The sequence below is a fragment of the Mytilus californianus genome, unplaced genomic scaffold, assembly GCF_021869535.1.
Source record: "Mytilus californianus isolate M0D057914Y unplaced genomic scaffold, xbMytCali1.0.p SCAF_1, whole genome shotgun sequence".
NCBI classification, from domain to species: Eukaryota; Metazoa; Mollusca; class Bivalvia; order Mytilida; family Mytilidae; genus Mytilus; species Mytilus californianus.
In genome coordinates this window covers 14,900,118-14,923,383 of record NW_026262581.1, presented here as the reverse complement: position 1 = coordinate 14,923,383, position 23,266 = coordinate 14,900,118, and the positions used below count along the sequence as shown (strand labels likewise).

Genomic DNA, 23,266 nt, shown 5'->3' with positions numbered 1-23,266 from the left:
GTCAGTATGTTAAGAAGTTATCATACGGTATGGTATAATATGAAGGAGTAATATAAGATGATATTTTAATAAAATATTAATTAAATGAAAATATGACGGTTCTTATTAACATATTATAGGAGGAAACAATCCTTATTTAAACATTCAGGTTATGTTTTGACGCAAACTGATTATTCTCGATCAACCTCGAACAAAACGTACGGGTTTCATTATAGTAAGATGCATTATGATTTCCAAATAAGAATTTTTCACAATGCAAATTTTCAAATTATTAAAAGAAAGGTATGAGATCCGACAAAGTTATATAATTTATAAGTCATCAAACAAAATACTCAGAAAAATATGTGATAAAAATGTAAAGTAACGACGAAACCTGATTAAGGTCTTTAGTTTAATCGCAAAGAAACAGTTTTTTTTTTTTTAGTAGCGTTATATCAAATTCTTGTAGTTTTACAGTTTGATCGTGTTTTTATAAATGAAGATCTTCTGAAGAAAGATGCATGTTAGTTTAGACAATGTTTTACGAATCATTAAATAACTGGAGACTTAAAGGGGCGCTAGCTGTCAAATTCATGTTGACCGATTTGACTCAAATTCCCATATTCGACTTATTACATACTAAAACGTATATCCAATTAAAAAAAGTCTAAAATAAACAATTTACGATGCATAAACTTGAAATTATGTATCAGCATTCGTGTGTATTTTAGTCTAGACGCCATCTAATTAACCATCGAGGTGACCTTCCGAAGACTACCGACGGTTATATAACCCAATATAAACATAAACATAGATATAAATAGAAAGCGAACTCATGCAATTGGATTTTTCTAGGGCTGTTTGATATCATATTATAGGTTAACACAATATGTTTATAATCGTTTCCACCTGTATAAGAATGAGTTTTTGTATATCGAATCAGTCAATCAAATGGTTGACCTTTTTTTCACTTTCAATGTTGACATTCTTTTCCTTTTACCAGCTGAACATGCCTAGTTCATGCATAACCCATCTCTAGCTAATAGGTTCAATTGAAGTACACATGAATACGGATTTAATGAGGTCAAATTATTCACTTGCAATTGAATAATTCATTAGCGATGTTTCTTTGCTTATTTTGACAAAACTCAACCAAACTGGCTGCTAAAAGCGAATTTTTATCGCACTATTTTACTTTCATTAATGATTGAACAACAAAAAAATCATTTTTTTTCTACATCTCGTAGCTAGTGTCCCTTTAAGAGTGTTTTAATAATGTCTAATACTATAAAGGAAAATAAATTACCATATAATTTGCCTGTTTCAAATATATAATACTGCAAATTAAAATAAATTACCGTATAATTTTCTTATATCATTTGGATATCGATTTTCTATCAGTGTAGTTTTTGTTGCATGTAATTTCGTGTTTGTTACATTTATTCTGAAGAATTGGTTTAATCCGTATATATTCTCTGTTATGTCGTCACACCTCGTTTTATCGAGAACCTTGGAACAATTATTTTGGAATTGATTTTTGCTTTTACTTTTCCTGTTCAAAAGACAAAAAAAGTTATAATACAAGCATCCTAATCTGTTATTGACTGATGCATATTGCTCAGTATTTATGAATAAATCAGCAGTTAAAAAAACAATAAACAACAACAAAAGTAATAATAGCAATGATAATGAGTAATAAAGGAACAATAAATAATAAATATTCATTGACTAATTCATACATCAAAATTACCAAAAGCAGCAATTTGTTTGCATGGAAAAGAAAATTCGTAAGGGTTCCGCGGAACCCAGTGTTTCGCCTACTTTTGCTGTTAGTCGCAGGCTCAACAAAAATGGTGAAAAAATTATTAAAAATTTTCCTCTAGATACTATCTTTTGATTGTAAGAAGCTTCTATCCAAGTTTGGTAAAAATCCAGGATGGTTTATGAATCTAATAAATGTTTTTAAAACTTTAACTGCAGACTGTATGTAATGTTAACTGGAAGAAAACTAAGTCCATTTATAAGTAATGTACGGAAAACAGGAAATAAATTTTTACAAAATTTCTTTCTGGATACTATCTTATGATCATAAACAAGCTTCTGTCCAAGTTTGGTACAAATCCAGGATAGTTTAAGAAAGTTATCAAATTTCAAAAAACTTTAACCACAGAGTGAATATTTGTGGACGCCGCCGCCGACGCCGACGACGGAATGTAGGATCGCTATGTCTTGCTTTTGCGACAAAAGTCACAGGCTCGACAATAAATGTATGTCAACTGCACGCCTAACATTGAAAATTTTAGCTAGATTATCAAAACACGTAGCAAGGTTTGAAACCAAACTTTGATAATATAGAACCGAATCAACAAACAGCATGATACGCCCTTGTTGTCTATATTTAAATTGTTGCAAGAATAAAATGCGATATTTCGAAGGCATTTAATCATTAGATAGTAAAGAAAAAAGCTCTGTAATAAAACTTTTGTAGCTCTCGGTCGACATATACCGGAAAATAAAAATAAATCCCAAAAGGAGCTTTAATCAATCCTAACAATAATGTAAAGTTTGGAAGTAAATCAATCTTGAAATACTGAAGATAGGGCGCGATTAGTGACAACTTGCCTTAAATCTAAGGGATAAAAGTTCCGTTACTCTGAAACAAAATCGAGAGGGAGCTTTCTTCCGCCAATTCTAAGTTGTGTTAATGTTACATGAGGATTAGTTAAAGCGAATTTGAGTTATTGTACGAAGTGTTAACGGACGGACGGACATTGGTATATCAAAATATGTCCCGTATTTGACGAGTGTATAAAAAGGAAAGATAACTCTGCAGATATTAATTTATATTCAAAACACGACCCTACCGTAGATTATCAAAATACGCCTTGATTAAATGAACGAAATTTGATTTTTTAAGCCGCACTTAGTCCAATAGTACTATGTTTAGATAGTATTAGTTGTTCAAATCTAAGTTAAAGGGGCATTAGCTGTCAAATTCATGTTCACCGATTTGACTCAAATTCTCGTATTTGATTTATAACATACTAAAACGTATATCAAAATTACAATAAGTCTGAAATAAACAATTAACAATGCATGGGCCCGATGATATATATCAGCATTTCGTGTGTATTTTAGTATAGACGCCATCTAATTAACTATCGAGATGACCTCCGAAGACTTCCGACGGTAACATAACCCGATATAAACATAAACATAACTATTAATAGATAGCGACCTCGTGCAATAGGACTTTTCTGGGTCTGTTTGCTCTCATGTTATAGGTTGAAAAAAATAAGTTAATCATCGGTTTTACTTGTATACGAATGATGTTTTGTGGATCGAATCAGTCAACGAAATGGTTCGCCTTTGTTTCACTTTCAATATTGACATGTTTTTTCTTTAAATGGCTGAACACGAATTATACATGCGTAACCAATCTCTAGCTAATGGGTTAAATTGAAGATCACAAGAATACGGATTCAACGAGGTCGAATTATTCACTTGCAAGTGAATAATTCATCCGCGATGTTTCTTACCTTATTTTGACAAAATTGTACTTAATTTGCTCTGCTAAAAGCGAATTATTATTTCACTATTCCCCTTTCATTGATGATTGAAGCCAAAAAAAATCTGATTTTATTTTTTTTTATATCCCCTTTAATAAAAGTGCAATTCGAAATCGAAATTTAATAATCGTCATATCCAAGAGCAAATAATAGTTCCCATATCAATATATAAACATTATGATTGGACAACAGCAACGTCATTAAAAAACTCATGTTCACGGCGAAGACAGAGAAATCCCTCTACGTACTGGCAACATTTGTGTTGCTTATGACTAGAAAAAACTTTCGTAGAAAGAAAGGACAAGACCACAGTAAATGACTACTTTTGTGTACATTTCTGCAACAAATATACCTTTAAGGTGACATCAACACTGAAAGAGGACACTCATGAGATTATCGAATCACATGATTGAAAATTAACATGTAACATCTTGGCCAAAAGAAAATAAGCACAAACTGACAAAATATTTCTCAAAAAAAATACATGGAAGACTTGGAAAAAGTAACCCAATCGAGGAAGTAGGTAATATGAAGAGCTTCATTTGTTCTCCAATATTAAGACCTTCATATTAAGATAAAAAGTGTTTCAAGTTGACGAATAAACATGTGATTCAGTGAAAAAGAACAATTGCTTTCAAGATGTTCCAACAAAGCATTGACCTTTACACCCAAAGAAGGCACAGATGAGATATTGTCGAGATTTGTCACCTATATTAAATCCTATGAAACATGATCGCAGTGTTCAACAAACTAAGTAAACGAGTCTGAGGTAATCTCTTAAAGTATAACACAATGTTAAAGATATCTGTTTATCGACGACAGTGTTAAAGATATCTGTTTATCGATGACAATGTTAAAGATATCTGTTTATCGACGACAATGTTAAAAATATCTGTTTATCGACGACAATGCTATGAAGGTTTCCGGTTGTCGTATTTTCTATGAATTTGGTTTGCAAATTAATTCTTATTTCGATGTCATTAAAGTTACTCTGACATGTTTAAACACAAGCTCTGGTACATCACAACATCTGCGCACGAGCACAACTCATAATTTAAGTAAAGGAAAACTGACGAAGAATCTACAGCTCGTGTAGCCGTTGACTCAATGGAGAAAATAAATCGAAGAATTGTCATAAGTTATGAAGTCAGTATAAAAATCAGAAAAAGGTGTGAATTTGTTTACCAGTTACATGTTTGTCCTTTAAGATACAACGAAATAAAGAAAAATAACTGCACATATATATTATTGTAAAGCAAATATACAACATGTAGTATCATGCAGCTGGCTAACGAAAGCTAAGGTTGAATGATCTGAAGCTCTAAAGGCAGTGCAGACGTTTGTGTCGTCGATGTATCAACTTTTTCAAATCGAACAGAATTAGATGGCACAATATTTATTTAAAAGTGCTATCTAGAATGTATCGTTTTTTTCAAATCTACCTGTGTACTGAAAATTTCAACTGAGTCCTAAAAATTGACCTCCATTGTTTCAAAATTCGTGCATGTTTGTTATTCTGTGGTTAGGTTGATAAATATATATGTATATAAGATGCAAGTAATCTATTTTCCAAATATCGATAAACTGCAGCACAAATGCAAATCTAGTAGGAAAATTAATGTTATCACAAAAAATGCAGCTTAAATTTAATTCTATCATTTTGATAGTGAAACCATTTTTTCTTGTCATTTCTTCTATGTTTTATTTTGTATATTAGATTTGTTTAATTTGATTGTTTTTCTTTTTTTTTTGTCATGGCATTGTCTGTTCGTTTTCGGCTCATCAGATTGATTGTTCCTTTGGTATCTTTCGCCTCTTTTTATCTTGAATTTATAAAAAAGATCACTTACCATTCAAATGAAACATTGATGAAGTTTGGGGTTCTATATTTTACAGGGTGTTCCCAGAAGCACTGTAATGAACCTGCCTCCATACCCTCCCAAATACATGAGAAATTGACAATTTCTTGTGGAGAATCTGCAAAAGTAACATAAATATGTAGTGCATATATATGAAGATAAAACATTAATTTACCTAATCAGATTTTTACTTTTGAAATATTTCCCGTTTGTCATTATTAACGACCGTTCGGTTACCTGTTTATTACAACCTTGTGCTTTGGTCTGTTGTGGATAGTTGTCCAAAAGGCAATCATATATTGTGTCATATCTACTTATTTTGAAATACAAGACTATCAAACATCTAAAGTTTAGGTGTAAAAATCTTTTTGAAATATTACGAAAATCTAAGTAATAATTTATGAATATCAGTTTTCATGCAGGACCTCGGTATTAAAGTAAAAATAATGGGGTCTACAAAAGCGTCCAAAACAGGTTAACCGTAAAAATATTGATTAAAATAATTATGACATCCAGGAGTTACTTTTCGTGATTTATAGATCTCGTTTGAATTGTTTCATATTTTTTCATGTTGGTGTCCTTTATACTTTACTACACTGCATGGGGTCTGCTCATTGTTGAAGGTCGTACGGTAACCTATAGTTGCCCTAAGTCCGTCGTTTCATGTTGGATTGTCGTCTCATTTTCAATCAAACAACATCATCTTATTTTGCAAAGGAAGATGTAGGCTTTAAGATTTTTAAACAGTTCATATTTTTATATTTACGTTGTTCAGCGGTATGTAAAAGAGGCTATGCAATATGAGAGGACATTATTGGCATTTAAAGGTATTGGTAGTAAAGGGGTAGAAAATTATTTCTTTGTGTCAATTCTTCAGACATATTGACCACTGCATTTGCCTCCGATTTATTTAAATTCAAATCAAAATTATAACCTCTCACTGCAATTACAACATTCTTATTTTGAAATTTCATATCTTATCATACTTACAATCTATATACAAAAATTGAATCTTCCAAAGCCTATGAGATGAATGTGTCGTTGTTCTACAGTAGAAATTATTCTGTATGTCATTAACTGTAACAACATGTTGTAATACTGCTGTTGTTTGGTTGACTACAGTAATATGGTCGTTTTCCAGTTTACTGTTGTCACTTTCGAAGTACAAAGTACTAGAATTAGCTTCTTTATAAGATTCATTCAATTGACATGTTATATTTACAGTACTGTTGATAAATACGTTACAGTTTTCTGCCCAAATCTCTGAAAAGAAATTTGCCCGTGTCAATTTCAATACAGCAACAAGATATAAATATATGGAATGGAAAATATGAATAAAAGAAGATATAAGAATTGACACAGAAAAAACAAACGACCGACGTCTCGAGGTATGCATATACATGCCTTTAAATAAGTCGGTTTGATAAACATGACTAAAGAGACATCCAATGGTTTCAGAAACAATGATTGCAGAGACGTCCAATCAAAACACCAATGTTGTGTATCAGTCCTACTACCACGTTATTTGAAGGTAAGCAATACCAATCAACAGACATTGACAATTGAAAAGTATAAGATTAAATATCACATTCACATTTGTTATCAGCACGCTGAAATGAACATGATAAGCAGTTAGACACATTAATGGACCAAATATTTAGTTAAGAAACTGAACTATAATTAAGACTTTTGTTTGTCATTTAACACACTACAGGTTAAAATCGTTCAGCACTGGTTCTCCGGTAAAGCGCCCAACGTCCGAGTAAAAAATGATAAAATATAAATTGCAGCAAATCTTGTAAATAAAGAACATGGAACATCCTCATAGTATATTCTATCCACCATATCAATTTCAGCATGTAATATGCCACCGTTAATTTGTAATGATCGAGACAGTTTAGATGAAAAAATGTCAAAAAAATACATTAAACGTAATTTTATTTCCTTTGACGTCGTGATTTTCAATACCAAAAAAAATGCTAAAAACTTTAAATAATTTCTTTTACGGTGTTTTGTTATCTTTATTTATTCACATAAACTTTAATGTGCGTTTTTCTTGTGAGTTGAAATTAAGGAATATTCAGCCATGTCTGCTTTATTATGTAAGTCTTTTTTTTTTTATCTCTTCAACACAAATTTCGGTAATACATCTTCCTGTGGACTGTTTCCTTGTGAACTAGTACGCTAAAAAATCGACCCAGCATGTCGGTCTTGTACAAGGCAGGATTAATATTAATATCGTAACATGCTTTCGACTCGAATATGCATATAATTCGCCGCTGAATCCCCCTCCTCCTCATTATCATCATCATCTAGTTTGCCAATCTGTGTTACCATGAATTATCATCGATGTGGTCATATTTATATATAAAATCAACTGTTTCAAAATTGCACAAGAATGGCTTATAATGCATTCATCCCTTGATTTGAATAGTTTGAATAACTAAGAATTTTCTATATAGACGAAACACAATTCTTGTATCTTTGATGGATTACTTCCTTTGATATTCAATAATACTTTTTTCTTTGTATCGGAAATTTTGAAATAATAAAAGAGTAACGAGACGTGTTTATATCTGACCAAAGGATTAAACAAATCACTTATTTGATAATGTTTAAAGTTATTATAATACTGCAATTTTAGAGGAGATATGATTTATTGATTGTTGTTTTCTGAACGTAAAGTGGCAGATATTTCATGCAGATTTATGACCGATAAAAATATATATAAACAAAACCATGACGAGAGACAGACGACAAAAAAGCAATCAGCAAAATATAAAATATAAAAACATTTTCTATAGATTTTTCATTCATAGTAGGCAACCCTCTTTGTTGGTTGGTTGTCTCTTTGTTGGTTGGTTGTAGTCTATTAATCTCACCGACTTAAATTTTAAAAGAGATCACCAAAAAATACCAAATAAACAGCTTCTCCTTGTAGATACTCTTATACTAGTAGTATTATGCATCCTATTCCGCTTGAATATCAAATATTTATTTGAAATAACCCAAGATATATGAGGTGGTTTATAGAATAGAAATAATCCCCCCCCCCCCCCCCCCAAAAAAAAAGAAAGAAAGAAAAAATAGGCAATCAAATAAGGATTAGAAAATAATGGGGTGGTAAAATGTATTTTTAAAAATAATTGTATAAAAATTAAGGATAAGGTAAAAAAAAAATACTGATTTCAGAAATAAACGATTTACAGAATAATGAAACTTTGCGTTTTCTGAATATCAAATTTATTATTAATAATTGACAATAGAATAGTAGATCATTTGGAATAAAATGTTGAACTGGTCGTAATCGGAACTGGTAATTGAAATTAGCGATGCAAATTCTATACATTCATAATCCTCGGTATTTTTCTCCAAAATCACGATCTTGCACGAGTAAACGTATCATTTCGTCTCCTATCCTATTGCAGACAAAGTTAACCTTACATCCTAATCCTGCATTGTGTCACAATGATTACATTTTACACCACTGATAAAACAGTTCGTGACAGAGGTCAGACCAGGATAACCATTGACAACAAAAAGCTCTGCAATAGTGTTTTGAATTTATCTTCATCATTTACGCCCAGCGCCGAATATTTTATTGCCAAGGATGTGAAAGAACAAAAAGAGTTGATGAGCTATCTGACCAAAAGGACATAAAAAAATAGCCAAATCAGTCGAAGATTAACTTTGCCCGATAGAGTTGAAACCTTAGTTTCTTTATAATTTCAATATTTATAAATGGACAATTGAAGGGAATTGAAAGGAATTGCAGAATCAAAACGCTGTCATAATTCCTACGTCTTCAGTTTCATTTTTGTAAGATCCATAACTCATTATAATTCAAACAACAATTTATTGGTTAGGGCTGGAAGATTGATGCTTGATAAATGGTATCATTTGTGCAGTTCAGTGACAGATTCCAAAAAAAGGGGTGTACGGGGTAATGTCGTCATACGTGTGTCGTTGATACAAACAAGAAGATCCATCATGTCAAAATTGTGATACAACAGGAAATTTAATTTCATATGCAGGAAATGAACACAAGAATTTTACAGAATAAGCATATTTCTTACTGAATAGAGAAAAATGGCCAAAAGAATTACAGAATACAGAAATGTAAACCCCCCTCCCCTAATCCAGACTGTCATATATCATTGTGACGGATAGCTTTGTTTGATCTATTTAACTGTTTTTGTTTTCGAAAAGAATATTTGTACAAGGTGTTTTTAATAAATGTAACGGACAATATATACCACGGGTTTTTTTTTTAGATCTGAGATAAAAGCAACTCTGTTACACTCAAAAAATTGATTAATAAGAATTGTTACATGATGTCTTCTTATGTCGCCTGAATTACAATGTATGTTATTGTTCTGTAATTTATATATTCGCCATTCGTAATAATTATCTAATATGTTTATTTGGCATGCCATACTCGATAAAAGTGCGGACGTGCAGTTTTCAACTTTGTTTAGTTTTTCAGACTGATATGATTTGGAATAAATTACCATTGTTATAAACAAAATTATTTATGGTAACCTTATAATCAAATTTAACTCATATCACACTCTATGTTGTGCTGAATATTTTGTCCTGCTTGATCTTTTATCCGTTAACGGAAATTACAGGTTTACGAGGAAAACATTTCGACGGCCGGTATACGATCACTATCGTTGTGCAATATGTAATAAACTTTGTAAAAATTTAAAATATAGATAATAAAGAAATAAAAAAATCTCAGAAATAAGTATAAAAAGCTACGGGTATATAATTCGAAGTCGTTAGTTTTGCTTTATTACGGTGGGACAAATTAACGTCATAAAATGGGCGCTTTAAATAACGAAGAACCAGTGTCAGGCTTAGTTTGTTAGTGGTAAGAATATATCTAATTTGTTTGATCAATGTGTATGTTTTCATTGTTACATCATTCTTTAGAATAACAAATAAATGCCTTTTTCTCAAATGAGAAAAGTAAATATGCTAGATATACCTACTGGAGGTGTGTTGAGATGATTAAAGCCGTAAATTTTCTCCTTGACAACATTTATATAAATAAGAAGATGTGGTATGAGTGCCAATGAGACAACTCTACATCCAAGTCGCAATGTTTAAAAATTTAACAATAATAGGTCAAAGTACGGCTTTCAACACGGAGCCTTGGCTCATAACGAACAAAAAAGCTATAAAAGGCATCAAAATGACTAGTGTAAAACAATTCATACAGAAAAACCAACGGTCTAATCTATATAAAAACGAGAAACGAGAAACACCTATGAACCACACCAACAAACGACAACCACTACTGAACAACAGGCTCCTGACTAAGGACAGGTGCATAAAAATGCAGCGGGTTTAAACGTTTTAACAGGCGCCAACATGCACCCTAACCTGAGACAGTAGTGTAACATTACAATTTAAAAAGACACACTATAAAATATCAATTGAAATGGCTTAACTCGATCAAAAAGGCAAGTTAACAAAAACAAGTAAACACACATTGAACGCATAAGTTTGATCTTTGATCGTAGGTGCTTATATAACATAGGTGTTACAGCAATATTATGTACGTTTCGGCAATAAAGTGTATTGACAGGCTGTAGTATCCCTATAGGCACCAATTGTGCCCCTTAAATAGCAGATTTGTTCCTATAAGGCTATGAATCACAGTTTATGGCCAAACTCAGTAAAGAACCGTCTAAATTCCTTTTCATTTATAAATTCAACAACGCTTAAATCGTTGAATAATCATGAATTCTCTAAATAAACTGCTGAAATTTACCCAAAGGATCTTACTCAAATATTAACAGCAAACACTGCCCTTTCTTAGATTTAGATATCTTAGTGTTACACCAGAAACTCTACACAAAAGTTAACGACAATAGGGATGAATTGTCTATTAAACTTATTTTAAACCGAATAGCACATCCTAAATTTTTCAGTAATGTTGTTAACCGAGCCCGGAAATTCAGATAATATCCGGGTAAACTTACCAATCCTTTAATAAACTTATTATAAAAGGTTACACATTCAACACTGTAATTAAATCTTTGAATATTGTTTTTATTGGTATAAATACTTATTTTGTTATCAGTAAATTAAAACCATACTCAATATTATTGCTATTCACACATGTACTTGCACGGTACTACAATCTGTCGATACCTATATTTTGGCATTGTACAAGGTCATGTTTTTCCTGATTGTTTATGACGTCTTTACACTTAATTCATTGGATGTTTGATTTGTACTGATTGTTATTTTAGTCTCAGATACATGATTTTTTTATTAGTTGTTATTGATTTTGAACTAGCTGCCAGTAACTGCGAGTACTCTCATATCTGTACTATGTGTTTCGTTTTGTTATTCCTGGTCTTCACGGGGGATATTTCTCCTGAAACAGGGTGAAAGGCATGTAGAGCAGTGACAGGGAACAATAGCCCACTCTATTAAGATGTATATATATAATACTTTGTTGTGTCGTTATGTTGCTGCTTAAGGGGGTACCCAATACTTTGACCAAAATAAATTTGGCTCGTTAAATTTTCATTAAGTTTTGACAAAATATTAACTTTGACCTGTTGACAAAAATATAAAATTTCAAGAAATTTGAACCACACAATTTACAGGGATAATTTCATTTGATATATAGCAGTTTGACAAACGCTAACTTTGATCATTGAGAAGCTTGAGTTTGTTTTCTTTACTATGAGTAAATGATTAAAACGTTTAGCTGATTTTTAAAGATTTATCTCCCTTTAGTGTCATGTGCCCCCTTAATGAACGTTTACCCAAAATGTTTGTTTATCACATTTCTAAAATGTTACATAAATGCAAATTCACAATAATGTTAGTAAAGACAGCACAATTAAATAAAATAATGACAAACTTTGATCATGCTATATATCCGCATCTTAACTTATCGTTGCTTCACACAAATGAATATATGACGGAAGATGTGGTTATACGCCAATAGAAGAGTTAATGTCTATGATAATATACAGGTGTATATGTAATGTGTCAAGCACTTATTTCTCTCTCGAGTCTAAAAGGATGCGCATTAGTTCAATGGAAATTGTCAAAGAACTGCAATCAATACAAAACTTTCCAGAATATAAGACAACGACTGACGATGTTCGTGACTTATGAAAGGCAGATGTATAAGAAGCGAGGCTAAATAAATGTAACTAGTCAATGTGTGTACATTTCATCACTGCTAAGTTTTGCCAGATTTTTTTTTATTAAAGATTTCCAATAAATTGGCATTACTCGATGTACGCATACTATTTGAAAGTAGTTTTACATAATTGCGTGAATGTGTTGCTTATTATAATACACATTGTTTGCCCACATACATTTCATTTACTATTCAATAATTGTGTTAATCTTAATCTTTACATTTGTTGTTATAAAATATTGGGGTGATTTTATTGTCAATGAGCATTTGATGTAATGAAAAAATTTCTTTTTTACGAATACTTCTTCACCAAATTGAAATGAAAAAAATGACGGGTGGCACAAGTGGAGCAAAAACTGTTTACCCTTTCCAGAGAACCAGAGTAAACTTCGTTTATTTGTGGGGTTCGTATTGCTTAAATATAGATTCCACCACTGCAACAAGTGTGTTACGATATTTCTCCACTCGAAACAATTTTGATATTTAAAGCGCGAGGCTTGCCGAGCTTTTTAAATAATTAAAATTTTACTGTTGAGAGTGGAGAAATATCGTAATTCACGAGTTATAGTGGTGGAATCTGTGTCTCTAATGATTTTATCCTACCTTTTCAAAGATTTGCAGAAAATTGTGTTATTTATATGTGACGTCATCAGACAAGGTCGCCTTTTTTCATGACGTCACAATAGGAAAAATCAAGAAAATCTGACTTCATAATTAAATTTCGACCAATCATTTGCCGAGAACAGATATTATACTAGTGAGGAGAAATATTATTCTCACACCGATCAAGAAATGTGAAAAAAGTACAAAAATTAGGAGAATCTGTATTCTTCTATTTAGTGTCGAGTTTACTATTGTTTGTTTTAGTCGTTGCTCTCTTTGGCTATATGGTGATGTATTTTTTTATTTGTCTTTTTGATTGCCCCCGTTATAAATTCTTAATCGTTTTATTTTGTTGTTGTTGTTTTTTTTTTTTTTTGTATTCGAATGCACTGATCATAATATAGGCATTCCATTTGATCTGTTTACTAAAAAATAAGATGAAAGGATGATTGCCAATGAGAAAACTATCCATCAGAAACCAAGTAAAATGGGAGTAAACTCTAGGTCATAGAGCAAAACTCAAACTTTGTAATAAAATAAAGAGGTTTCATGACACAATGTAAAACAAATCAAATAAAAAAAAAAAACCCACGTCTTGACTTATGTTAAAACAATAACGAAAATGATAGACAGCAACCGACAACAATTACAAAAAATAAAGGCTCCTGTAAACATGTATAGTTCTTAACAGCTAATGGGTTTATTGTAAAGATCTGAGTAAAGCACTGTGTATTTCAATTCCAACATATAAGTCTCGGCAGAATGTTTAAGACCATAAGTGTTCATAACCTGATAGCCTATTAGTTTATACAACTTATTTGAAGATCTGAGCTTGCTAATCATTTTACTATTAAATGTTTCTGTCTATCTATTATAGTTTTCAAGATAATAGACAAAAACGCAAAACATTCGTAAAAATCAATGACAATAACTCCAATGAGCAATTGACTGACGATTTCGGCAAAGTTTACTTGTTTGTAGATCTTGTCTTGCTGATCCTTTTTGCTATTTTAAGTTTCTCTCAGTCTATTATAATAGATTTTTTAGATAAAAGACAAAAATTCGTCATTTAAAACTCTCATAAGAAGTTTCATATATATGGACAGTAGGTAGATCTAAACATTTTGATCATTTTGCCACGTCAGGTATCGGTTTTCATGAGAAAAGACAAAATTTGCTTGGTACCCCAATGTTCTATTTTTAGCCAAGTCGACAATGTTGGTTGGCAGGCTGGGGTCGTTGGACACAATTGTTAAACTAGATACCCCATTGTTGATTGTGGCCAAGTTTGGTTCTTACTGGACTAGTAGTTTAAGAGAAGATTTTTGGAAAAGATATGGTACGACGGACAATGAAGAAGTGACGAGAATATCTTACTTGGCCCTTTGGGCCAGTTGAGCTAAAAATCGACATTTTCCTCACAAAGACCAGGACTAAAACGAATTGTCTAACTGTTTTCATTTATTATAAAACTTCAGCCAGTTTCTTAAGACAGGGAAAGGACGCGAAAGTTAACAATCACACACTCAAGGTTTTTTTTGTTAAGACCTTTATTAAACACAAATATGCACATTAAACAGTTATGAAAAAAAAAATGATTTAAATAAAATTGAGAATTGAAATGGGGAACATGTCAAAGAGACAATAACCCGACCACGAGCAGAAAACAGCCGAAGGCCACCAATGGGTCTTCAACGCAGCGAGAAAATTCCGCACCCGGAGGCGGGCCTCAGCTGGCCCCTAAATAAAAATGTGTACTATAGTTCAGTGTAAATTGACGTCATACTAAACTCCAAAACATATAAATGAACTTAAATTAAAAAAAACATACAAGACTAACAAAGGCCAGAGGCTCCTGACTTGGGACAGGCGCAAAAAATGCGGCAGGGTTAAACATGTTTTATGAGATCTCAACCCTCCCCCTATACCTCTAGCCAATGTAGAATAAAGAAACACACAGCACAACTCAATCATAACGGTATGTTACTAACAAAAGTATGATTACCATTTTTGATTTTTGTATTTGTTGTACTAATAGGACTTTCAGCTGAGTCGAATCAATGTGTTTTACGGACCAATTGTTACTTTGACACATGTAAATTTATCAAAGCTGTTTCGCAAGTCATTCTAAAACAAATAGAGGTCATTCCCCCCAAAAAATAGGATCACTAGCTGCAACATGATACTTTAATTATACAAAACTACCGACTGGTATCTGGTTATGATGTTTTAACGCAAAGTGAAAGATTACAATTGTGACCTTTTCAATCTAAGGAACAAAAAAAAGAAAATTTAAAATGATTGTCGATTTTTTCATACGTGCATAAGTGTACATTGCTGCAATATACACGACACGTCAGAAATAAGGACAGATTTTTCAGTTGCCATAAACAAAGTGTTTTATAAGACATAGAATAGATCTAAAAATGAGGTGTCCATTAAATATACCAAAAATAGCACAATCATGCATTTCGTTTACTTGTCCTTGCAAGTCGAATATACAATGAAGAATACTATATCAAATTTGAGGAAAAAATCAACGGTCAAAATTGTAATACGACTGATACGAATACGAAAATGAATACGAATAATATGTATTTGTATTCAGGGAGGAAGGTAAAAGTTATGAAAATCCTTTACAACACAAATAAGTGCATTTTACACATCATGCACATTGTGACTTGGATGGAGTTGTCTCATTGGCACTCATACCACATCTTCTTATTTATATGATGTACAATGTTCTGAAATTTAGTAATGTACGATAATTTTATGTTAGATAATCTAAATGATACGTTTAAAACCGAAAAATTAAATTATTTCTTTAGATTTATATTTTTATTTTTTTTTCAAAAATTGCAAAAAACTTAATTTCCGAAATTTCTCCTCTATGAAGCCAAAAAGAAGCTGATATTTCATGAAAATGAAATAAAAGAATTTGGCAACAACACATAAGTATACATATAAAACAGCGTCAACTTAATTTGTTCCAATATTCGGTCCTAAAAAATAACAAATGACGAGTATCATTGAGTGCAATTTAGTCATAGAAAATCCCACTTTTTCTTTCCCAGATTAAATTTATAGCTAACTTTTAATTTACCTGCACATGGATTTCCCTCAGCTTCACATGAACAGTAAATACATTGTTGTTTGCAGACAGACGCAGCCATATGACAACCCAATAAAACCAACAGCCCAGTGTGCACATTCATATTTCCTTTTGGTTTTACTTCCGACCAACAACAACACTATAGAGTCTTATTTCATCTTTAAAGTTGACCTACAACTAAATTACAAATTGAGAAAATATAAACCTCCGTTAGAATCAGGTATCTTAAATAATAATTGAAACAATTTAGAACATTAATACATTGAAAGAAAAAATGAATGTATAAATAAATAACACATAGTGAACTGACAGAAATTTATTTACCATAAGTGTGTTTTCCCCGAATCTCAAACTAAATTTATATCAAGTAGGAGTATATTTATAAGGTACGATTGGGGGTTAATTGATATGGTTAAATTATTTCCTTATCAGATACCCATAAGATATCCTCTGTCTAAATTATAGCATTTCAAAAGATTTTATATGAGTCCAAGCAACACGATGTTCAGACTAACTTACCTGTTCAAATAAATGAATAACACTCCGAAATATACTATTTCAAACTACATTGTAACCTAGATTTAATCGGAAGTCGATGAATGATATTTATCTGCTTAAAATAAAGAAATAAGTGTAACACAACAGCTGTAATTATCTTCCTCGTGTATAACCGTTTAAACGGCATGAATTCTAAGAATGATATTTGACCCGAAAAAGCATGATGTCATGTCATTATAAATCAATGTCGGTTTCCTATTTCCCTATTAAATTTGAGGACAGTTTCAAGTATTTTTTGTTATTCAAATTATACTTTAACAAACTTTGTCGGGAGTCAACTGTTGTGATTACAATAAACAGTACGTTCAATTTTTATTTTAACTTTCAGTTTCAACAACTTTCCCCAATCATTGTTGACATGTTTAGCATGCTTACGGTTTGTAGTCAGCATGTTCGGTGCTGGAGTTACAAACTTCTGTCAGTGTCACCAAGTTGATCTTCTTATTCTTCTTATATCATTATTATTATTAAGTTTAAATTAATATCTATTTGAATTCAGCGTTGAACTTAAATCATGAATATTACAATAAACACCTTATTTTGTGAATACTGGGGGATTTACTTGTATTTTTCAGTGTGGTACCGAGATTACTATGATTAACATTTAATCAAAACTACTATTAGAGACAGCGACTCTTTTCACAAAAAATCTTACGATTAAAATTGATCGTAAGTTATACTGAAATGTGTATAACTTACGAGTATTTTCATTCTTAAGATTTTTTTGTGATAACAGTCGTAGGTTATTTGTAACCTGAAGAGGGGGTGGGAGGAAATTAGTGGGGCCTTGAAATGGGTATCCAATTTTTCAATACTTCAGATGGGAGGGGCATCGAAATCTTTTTACAAAATTTAATCAATTCTGTCTTTCAAACATGCAAATGTTATAGCTCTCGATCAGTATCTGATTATGCAACAGAAGTGTCTAACACTTGATTCAAATGTCACATCTAGATCTTGTGTCATATTTTTTGACTTCAAACTTCATTTTAATGTAAAAGATTTTATGCATGTAAGTCATGACCGTCTTCTGCTTGTTTGTTGAACATGAAGAATGACAATAACGGTTTGATGTCTTTGTTTTTGCAGGTAATCTCAAAGGTTTTCTCAACATTATACCCCTTTTCTATATAATAAATACACTGATAATATTAACAGTTATTTCCGTACATGATTAATCGTAAAAATAAAAATAAATAATCATATATTTTGATGGTTCTAGGAGTAAAGACTTTAAGTGTGGCATTAATAATATGTCTTAACGTGAATAATTTTCCTTTGTGACCTGGAGATAAGGAGTCAGGCAACCCACACACAACGCTACCCCTTTTAATAAAAAAAAACGTTTTTTTTTGGTAGGAAAGACATAATTTTGTTTTCGTCTCGCTCCATTCGGCTCAACTGTTCAGATAAAAATCCTTAAGTTTCAACATGTTCTTCCAGGAAAGTATTTCTATCTGAAGTTAATTTACCAACTTCTTTGATACAGGATAAGGAACAATATGCTGAAGTTGAATGACGATGTGGTCACTGAAGTTGAATGACGGTGTGGTCACTGAAGTTGAATGACGGTGTGGTCAATGAGATCATAATATGTATATATCTAGATAAAGTTCCCTGAAGTCACAAACAATTTCCCCACTTTAAGCTTTATTTCCACTACTGATGCACTATTTTATCGAATAATAGTGACATAAATAGAAATTGTATGCATATATTTTTGTTGTAAATATTTGAAGAATTGAAACTCTCCATGTTTGTGGAAGGGGATCTTAAATTTATTTTTCTTCTTCACGGTGAGGACTTGAAAAAATTAAAGAAAATCAGATGTTTCATGCCAGCCCCCTACCCCACAATGAAAGAATATGACCAGTCCCTAAGATACTAGTTTTACGAACCGCAACTCCTCTTATATAATGTACTACAACATTGCATTAAGCTAAGCACTCCCTAAATTGTACGGTCACCATCATGAATGTGTTGACGGATACGATATCTATGTCTCTATCGACATGCGTTCTCACTGTTAGATCTTTAGATAGCGGAATAGTCGTCCAGTCTATGATATCGACATGCGTTCTCACTGTTAGGTCTTTAGATAGCGGAATAGTCGTCCAATCTATGATATCGACATGCGTTCACACTGTTAGATCTTTAGATAGCGGAATAGTCGTCCAATCTATGATATCGACATGCGTTCACACTGTTAGATCTTTAGATAGCGGAATAGTCGTCCAATCTATGATATCGACATGCGTTTACACTGTTATATCTTTAGATAGCGGAATAGTCGTCCAATCTATAATATCGACATGAGATCACACTGTTAGATCTTTAGATAGCAGAATAGTCGTCCAATCTATGATATCGACATGCGTTCTCACTGTATGATCTTTAGATAGCGGAATAGTCGTCCAATCTATGATATCGACATGCGTTCTCACTGTTAGATCTTTAGATAGCGGAATAGTCGTCCAATCTATGATATCGACATGCGTTCACACTGTTAGATCTTTAGATAGCGGAATAGTCGTCCAATCTATGATATCGACATGCGTTTACACTGTTATATCTTTAGATAGCGGAATAGTCGTCCAATCTATAATATCGACATGAGTTCAAACTGTTAGATCTTTAGATAGCGGAATAGTCGTCCAATCTATGATATCGACATGCGTTCTCACTGTTAGATCTTTAGATAGCGGAATAGTCGTCCAATCTATGATATCGACATGCGTTCACACTGTTAGATTTTTAGATAGCGGAATAGTCGTCCAATCTATAATTTTTTACTTTTATGTCATTTTTCTCAATTGTGACATTTGACTGAGTGTGGATTAGTATGGTGGGTAAGGCATGTATAGCATGTTGACACACCCGGTCTTGCTTCTTTTGAAGGGCATGCGATTCCATCAGTATTCTTTTGTAACATTGATTCTCAACTTATTCTACAAATGATATGTGTAGATCGGTTAACTGTTGGTAACTTAATTTTGTAAAAACTCAAAGCGTTGACACGTAATTTTTAACAAGATACTTCATAGAGAATAGTCCATAGGAACATCTACCCTGACACCATCATATATAATACTCCGAGCATACCAGTATTTGCTCTGATCTTCACCATAAATACCCGGAGTTCCTGGCAGACAAATACAAATTTTCTGAGTTATTGGTCGGTATATAACCTACGACTTTCCGCACTCTACGAAAACACGCAATAACGAGACCATTAACTTTAACATTAACTAAAGGTGGTACCCAACACCTTGACTAATATTAATTTGGCTCGTTTAATTTTCATAAAATGTTGACAAAATGTTTACTTTGACCCTTTGACAAAAATATAAAAATTTCAAAAAATTTGAACCAACCACTTTAACAGAAAAATTTCATTGGTTATATAGCAGTTTGACAAACCCATATTTTGATCATTGAGAAGCTTAATATTTCCTTAACAATACAACGTAATTAAAACGTTTAGCTGATTTTTACAGAGTTATCTCCCTGTAGTGTTAGGTACCACCTTAAACACTAACTGGTTCACATGAAAATTTGTCCTACATTTAAGATACAAGATTCATATCTTGGTTAAAACAAAGCAATCTAGAAAACAGTATCTGAATTAAACAGCAACAATGTTTCTTTTGTTTGCCCCATTCATGTATGGTACCAATAAACGTGCAGACTCTTAGCCATCATACAACATGATTAAATAAAAGATATGTTGCCATGATGTACACGTTTATGAGATAACAACCAGACGACACGTAAAACTAAAAGGTACCAAGAGGACAACACATATTTGTACAGCCTTCGACAAGTCAGGTGTATAAACAGACTTAGTCTTAGGTTATTACAAAATATATATTTTAAAAATAATGTCCTGATTGTGTCCTATTTTATATAGTGACAGTTTACCTGATTGGGAGTTCAGTGGCTGGTTATGCACGCATATCATAAGACGCTTACCCTGTAGATTAACTCGGTCTCGCTCTGTGATCTTACCAAAAAAAAACTACAAATGTTACATACATGTAGAAATAGATGTGAAATAACTATTTATACAATTTTTCTTTTTGGCACATAATTACATTATAAAAATTATAAATAATGAAGGTATAAATCTAAAGGTAAGCATTATTAGTATTGTAACGTCAGTTTTGGTCCAGTTTTCTAAAAATTTAGAATTAACAATTTTTAGTACAAAAAAAAATTGGTCGCAACTTCTGATTAAAAAAATGGTTTTGTCTACTGCTAGAGATTCAATATAAGCCTTCGCACGTTATGGTAACCGAAAATTTTGGATCGTGGGTTGTGGCAAAGGTTTAGGCACAAAATCATCGTATTTGCAATTTCTCCAAAATAAGCTATCTTATGAATCTACAATTTACTTTTTGACGGGTTTTGTTTTACTTAACATTTTAGCTTTTGAAATAGATCTATATAAGAAATTGTGGCCTTTTGAAAGTTGACATTCAAGGCATTATCTTGCCAAAAGTGCACCTTATCCTATGGCATCAAGTTGTCGTTGTTTTATATACATCTTGGCATGAATATTACAGTTTTGAGTGTGATTCCATCAATTGGTCATTCGCAGAGGAAATTTCATGTTTCTCCTTTTATTCATTGCTAGATTGTTGCTGTTTAACGACACTTTCAGCACTCATCGTAAGTCGTGGCTATGGAACGCCACAGCTGTCTTATGTGGAACTCTGATATTACGTTATGTTGTTCTATTATTACTTGATGATAGTTTGTCTTTACATAATATGGTTTTGACATTACGTAATGATGTTTTGATATAACTCAATATGGAAAAGTCATTACTTAATGATATTCCGATATTACATGATATGGTTTCGATTGACTTGATATAGTTTTGTCATTACTTAATATGGTTTTGTCATAACTCGATGTGGATTCACCATTATTTAATGTAGTTGTTTCATTACATGATGTGGTTTTGTTATTTCGTAATGATGATTTGCCAATTCTTTATATGGCTTTAACATTACGTAATGATGTTTCAAAATTTGACGATTTTACACTACATGATGCGTTTGTTTCAGTATTTGATGTGGTCATGTCATTCTTTGATGTGGTCATCCCATTACTACTACGAAGTAAAACCATGTGACCATTTTGGAAAAAATGTGTTCTATTTTAGACCGATTTCCATATGTCGTTTGTGTAATGCGCTTTGGATGAGTACCGCTATCCATTAAGTTAAAGTTCAAATTAAAGTTCAAGTTGTTGTTCATAGTTATTTGGTATGAAATAAAGGAACGACAGACAAAAATAAGAAAAAAAGTACTAAAAAATTAACAGTAATTCGGACATATCCCAAACCATTTGGTCCTGCCGTTTTTTCCTTAGTTCTCAAATGGAAGCTGTAAATCAATAAATAAATTAAAGATTCTTATTAACCCTGTGTCTCGCCGGATAATTCTGCTGTCAGTGTAAAAGCGTCAATTAAATGTTGACTGACTGTACATTAACCGCTACACTTAACGGAGGAAAACATGTTTTTCTGTAGATGCTTTTATCTTGATCTTGAAGAATAACTCCTATACAAGTTTTATAACAATTCATGGAGGTTTACAAATTTATCATGTCAAAACAGTTTAATTCGGTAATATTTAATGCATTAAAAAAACCTTATATAGAAATAAAGAAATGTGGTATGATTGCCAATGAGACAACTCTCAACCACATACCAAATTTCGAGTTGAACTTCGAGTTTGAGTCACATTTAAAGATAGAGTTCCGAATTACAATTGGACTTCAACTTTTAAATTGAGTCACCTTTTGACTTAGAGTTCAAGGTAAACCCTTATTTGAGTCTCATTTAGATTAAGATTAAGAGTTGAAATTCGAGTTATCTAATATGAGTTCTATTTTTTTTATCGTGGATCAAGGGCTTTTGCATCTTCGCTAGCCAAGGGTTACGATCCGGGTGGAGATGAGGGAAGTGAATCGTAACCCTTGGCTAGCGAAGATGGGGCTTTTGCTCGAGCTTCCGAAAAGAGGGTTCAGGGGTAGGTATGCGTACAAAAGATAAACAATTTTACAGCATACAAAACACAACATAGAAATTGAAATAAAGTAAGTTGTGGTGTGATTGCCAATGAGAAAATTATCCACCATAGTTTAAATGCAGTGGATGCAAGCAACCATAGGCAAACTAACAGCCTTCAACACACCGTATAGTCGGCCACAAAAGACCACCACGTGAAAATGTGAAACAATTCAAATGAGAAAACTAGCGGTCTAGTATATAGCTAAACAATCTACGAATAAACAGCTGCGCCATGAGCGTCGTCTTGTGTGTGAATTTTTATGCAATAATCATAAATAGTTTCTGTCATACGGCGCGACATGCGAAACCCCCCCCCCCCCTTTTTTT

The 23,266-nt window shown here is 32.3% G+C and overlaps 1 protein-coding gene across 2 annotated transcripts in view; it reads right to left on the bottom strand.

The window, feature by feature from the left end:
* The window catches only part of LOC127708670 (uncharacterized), a 117,553-nt gene extending 100,525 nt beyond the window's left edge, over window positions 1-17,028 (bottom strand). The window contains exons 1-5 of one of the 2 annotated variants that reach the window (XM_052213811.1): window positions 16,819-17,028; window positions 16,291-16,476; window positions 6,398-6,670; window positions 5,399-5,525; window positions 1,338-1,531 (exon numbers count right to left, since the gene is read on the bottom strand). In XM_052213811.1, coding sequence (XP_052069771.1) covers window positions 1,338-1,531; window positions 5,399-5,525; window positions 6,398-6,670; window positions 16,291-16,402 — 706 coding nt within the window. In that variant the 5' untranslated portion in view covers window positions 16,403-16,476; window positions 16,819-17,028. The remainder of the gene's footprint in view (window positions 1-1,337; window positions 1,532-5,398; window positions 5,526-6,397; window positions 6,671-16,290; window positions 16,477-16,818) is intronic. The other variant, XM_052213952.1, reaches the window with a different exon arrangement.
* Window positions 17,029-23,266: the final 6,238 nt, after the last annotated feature.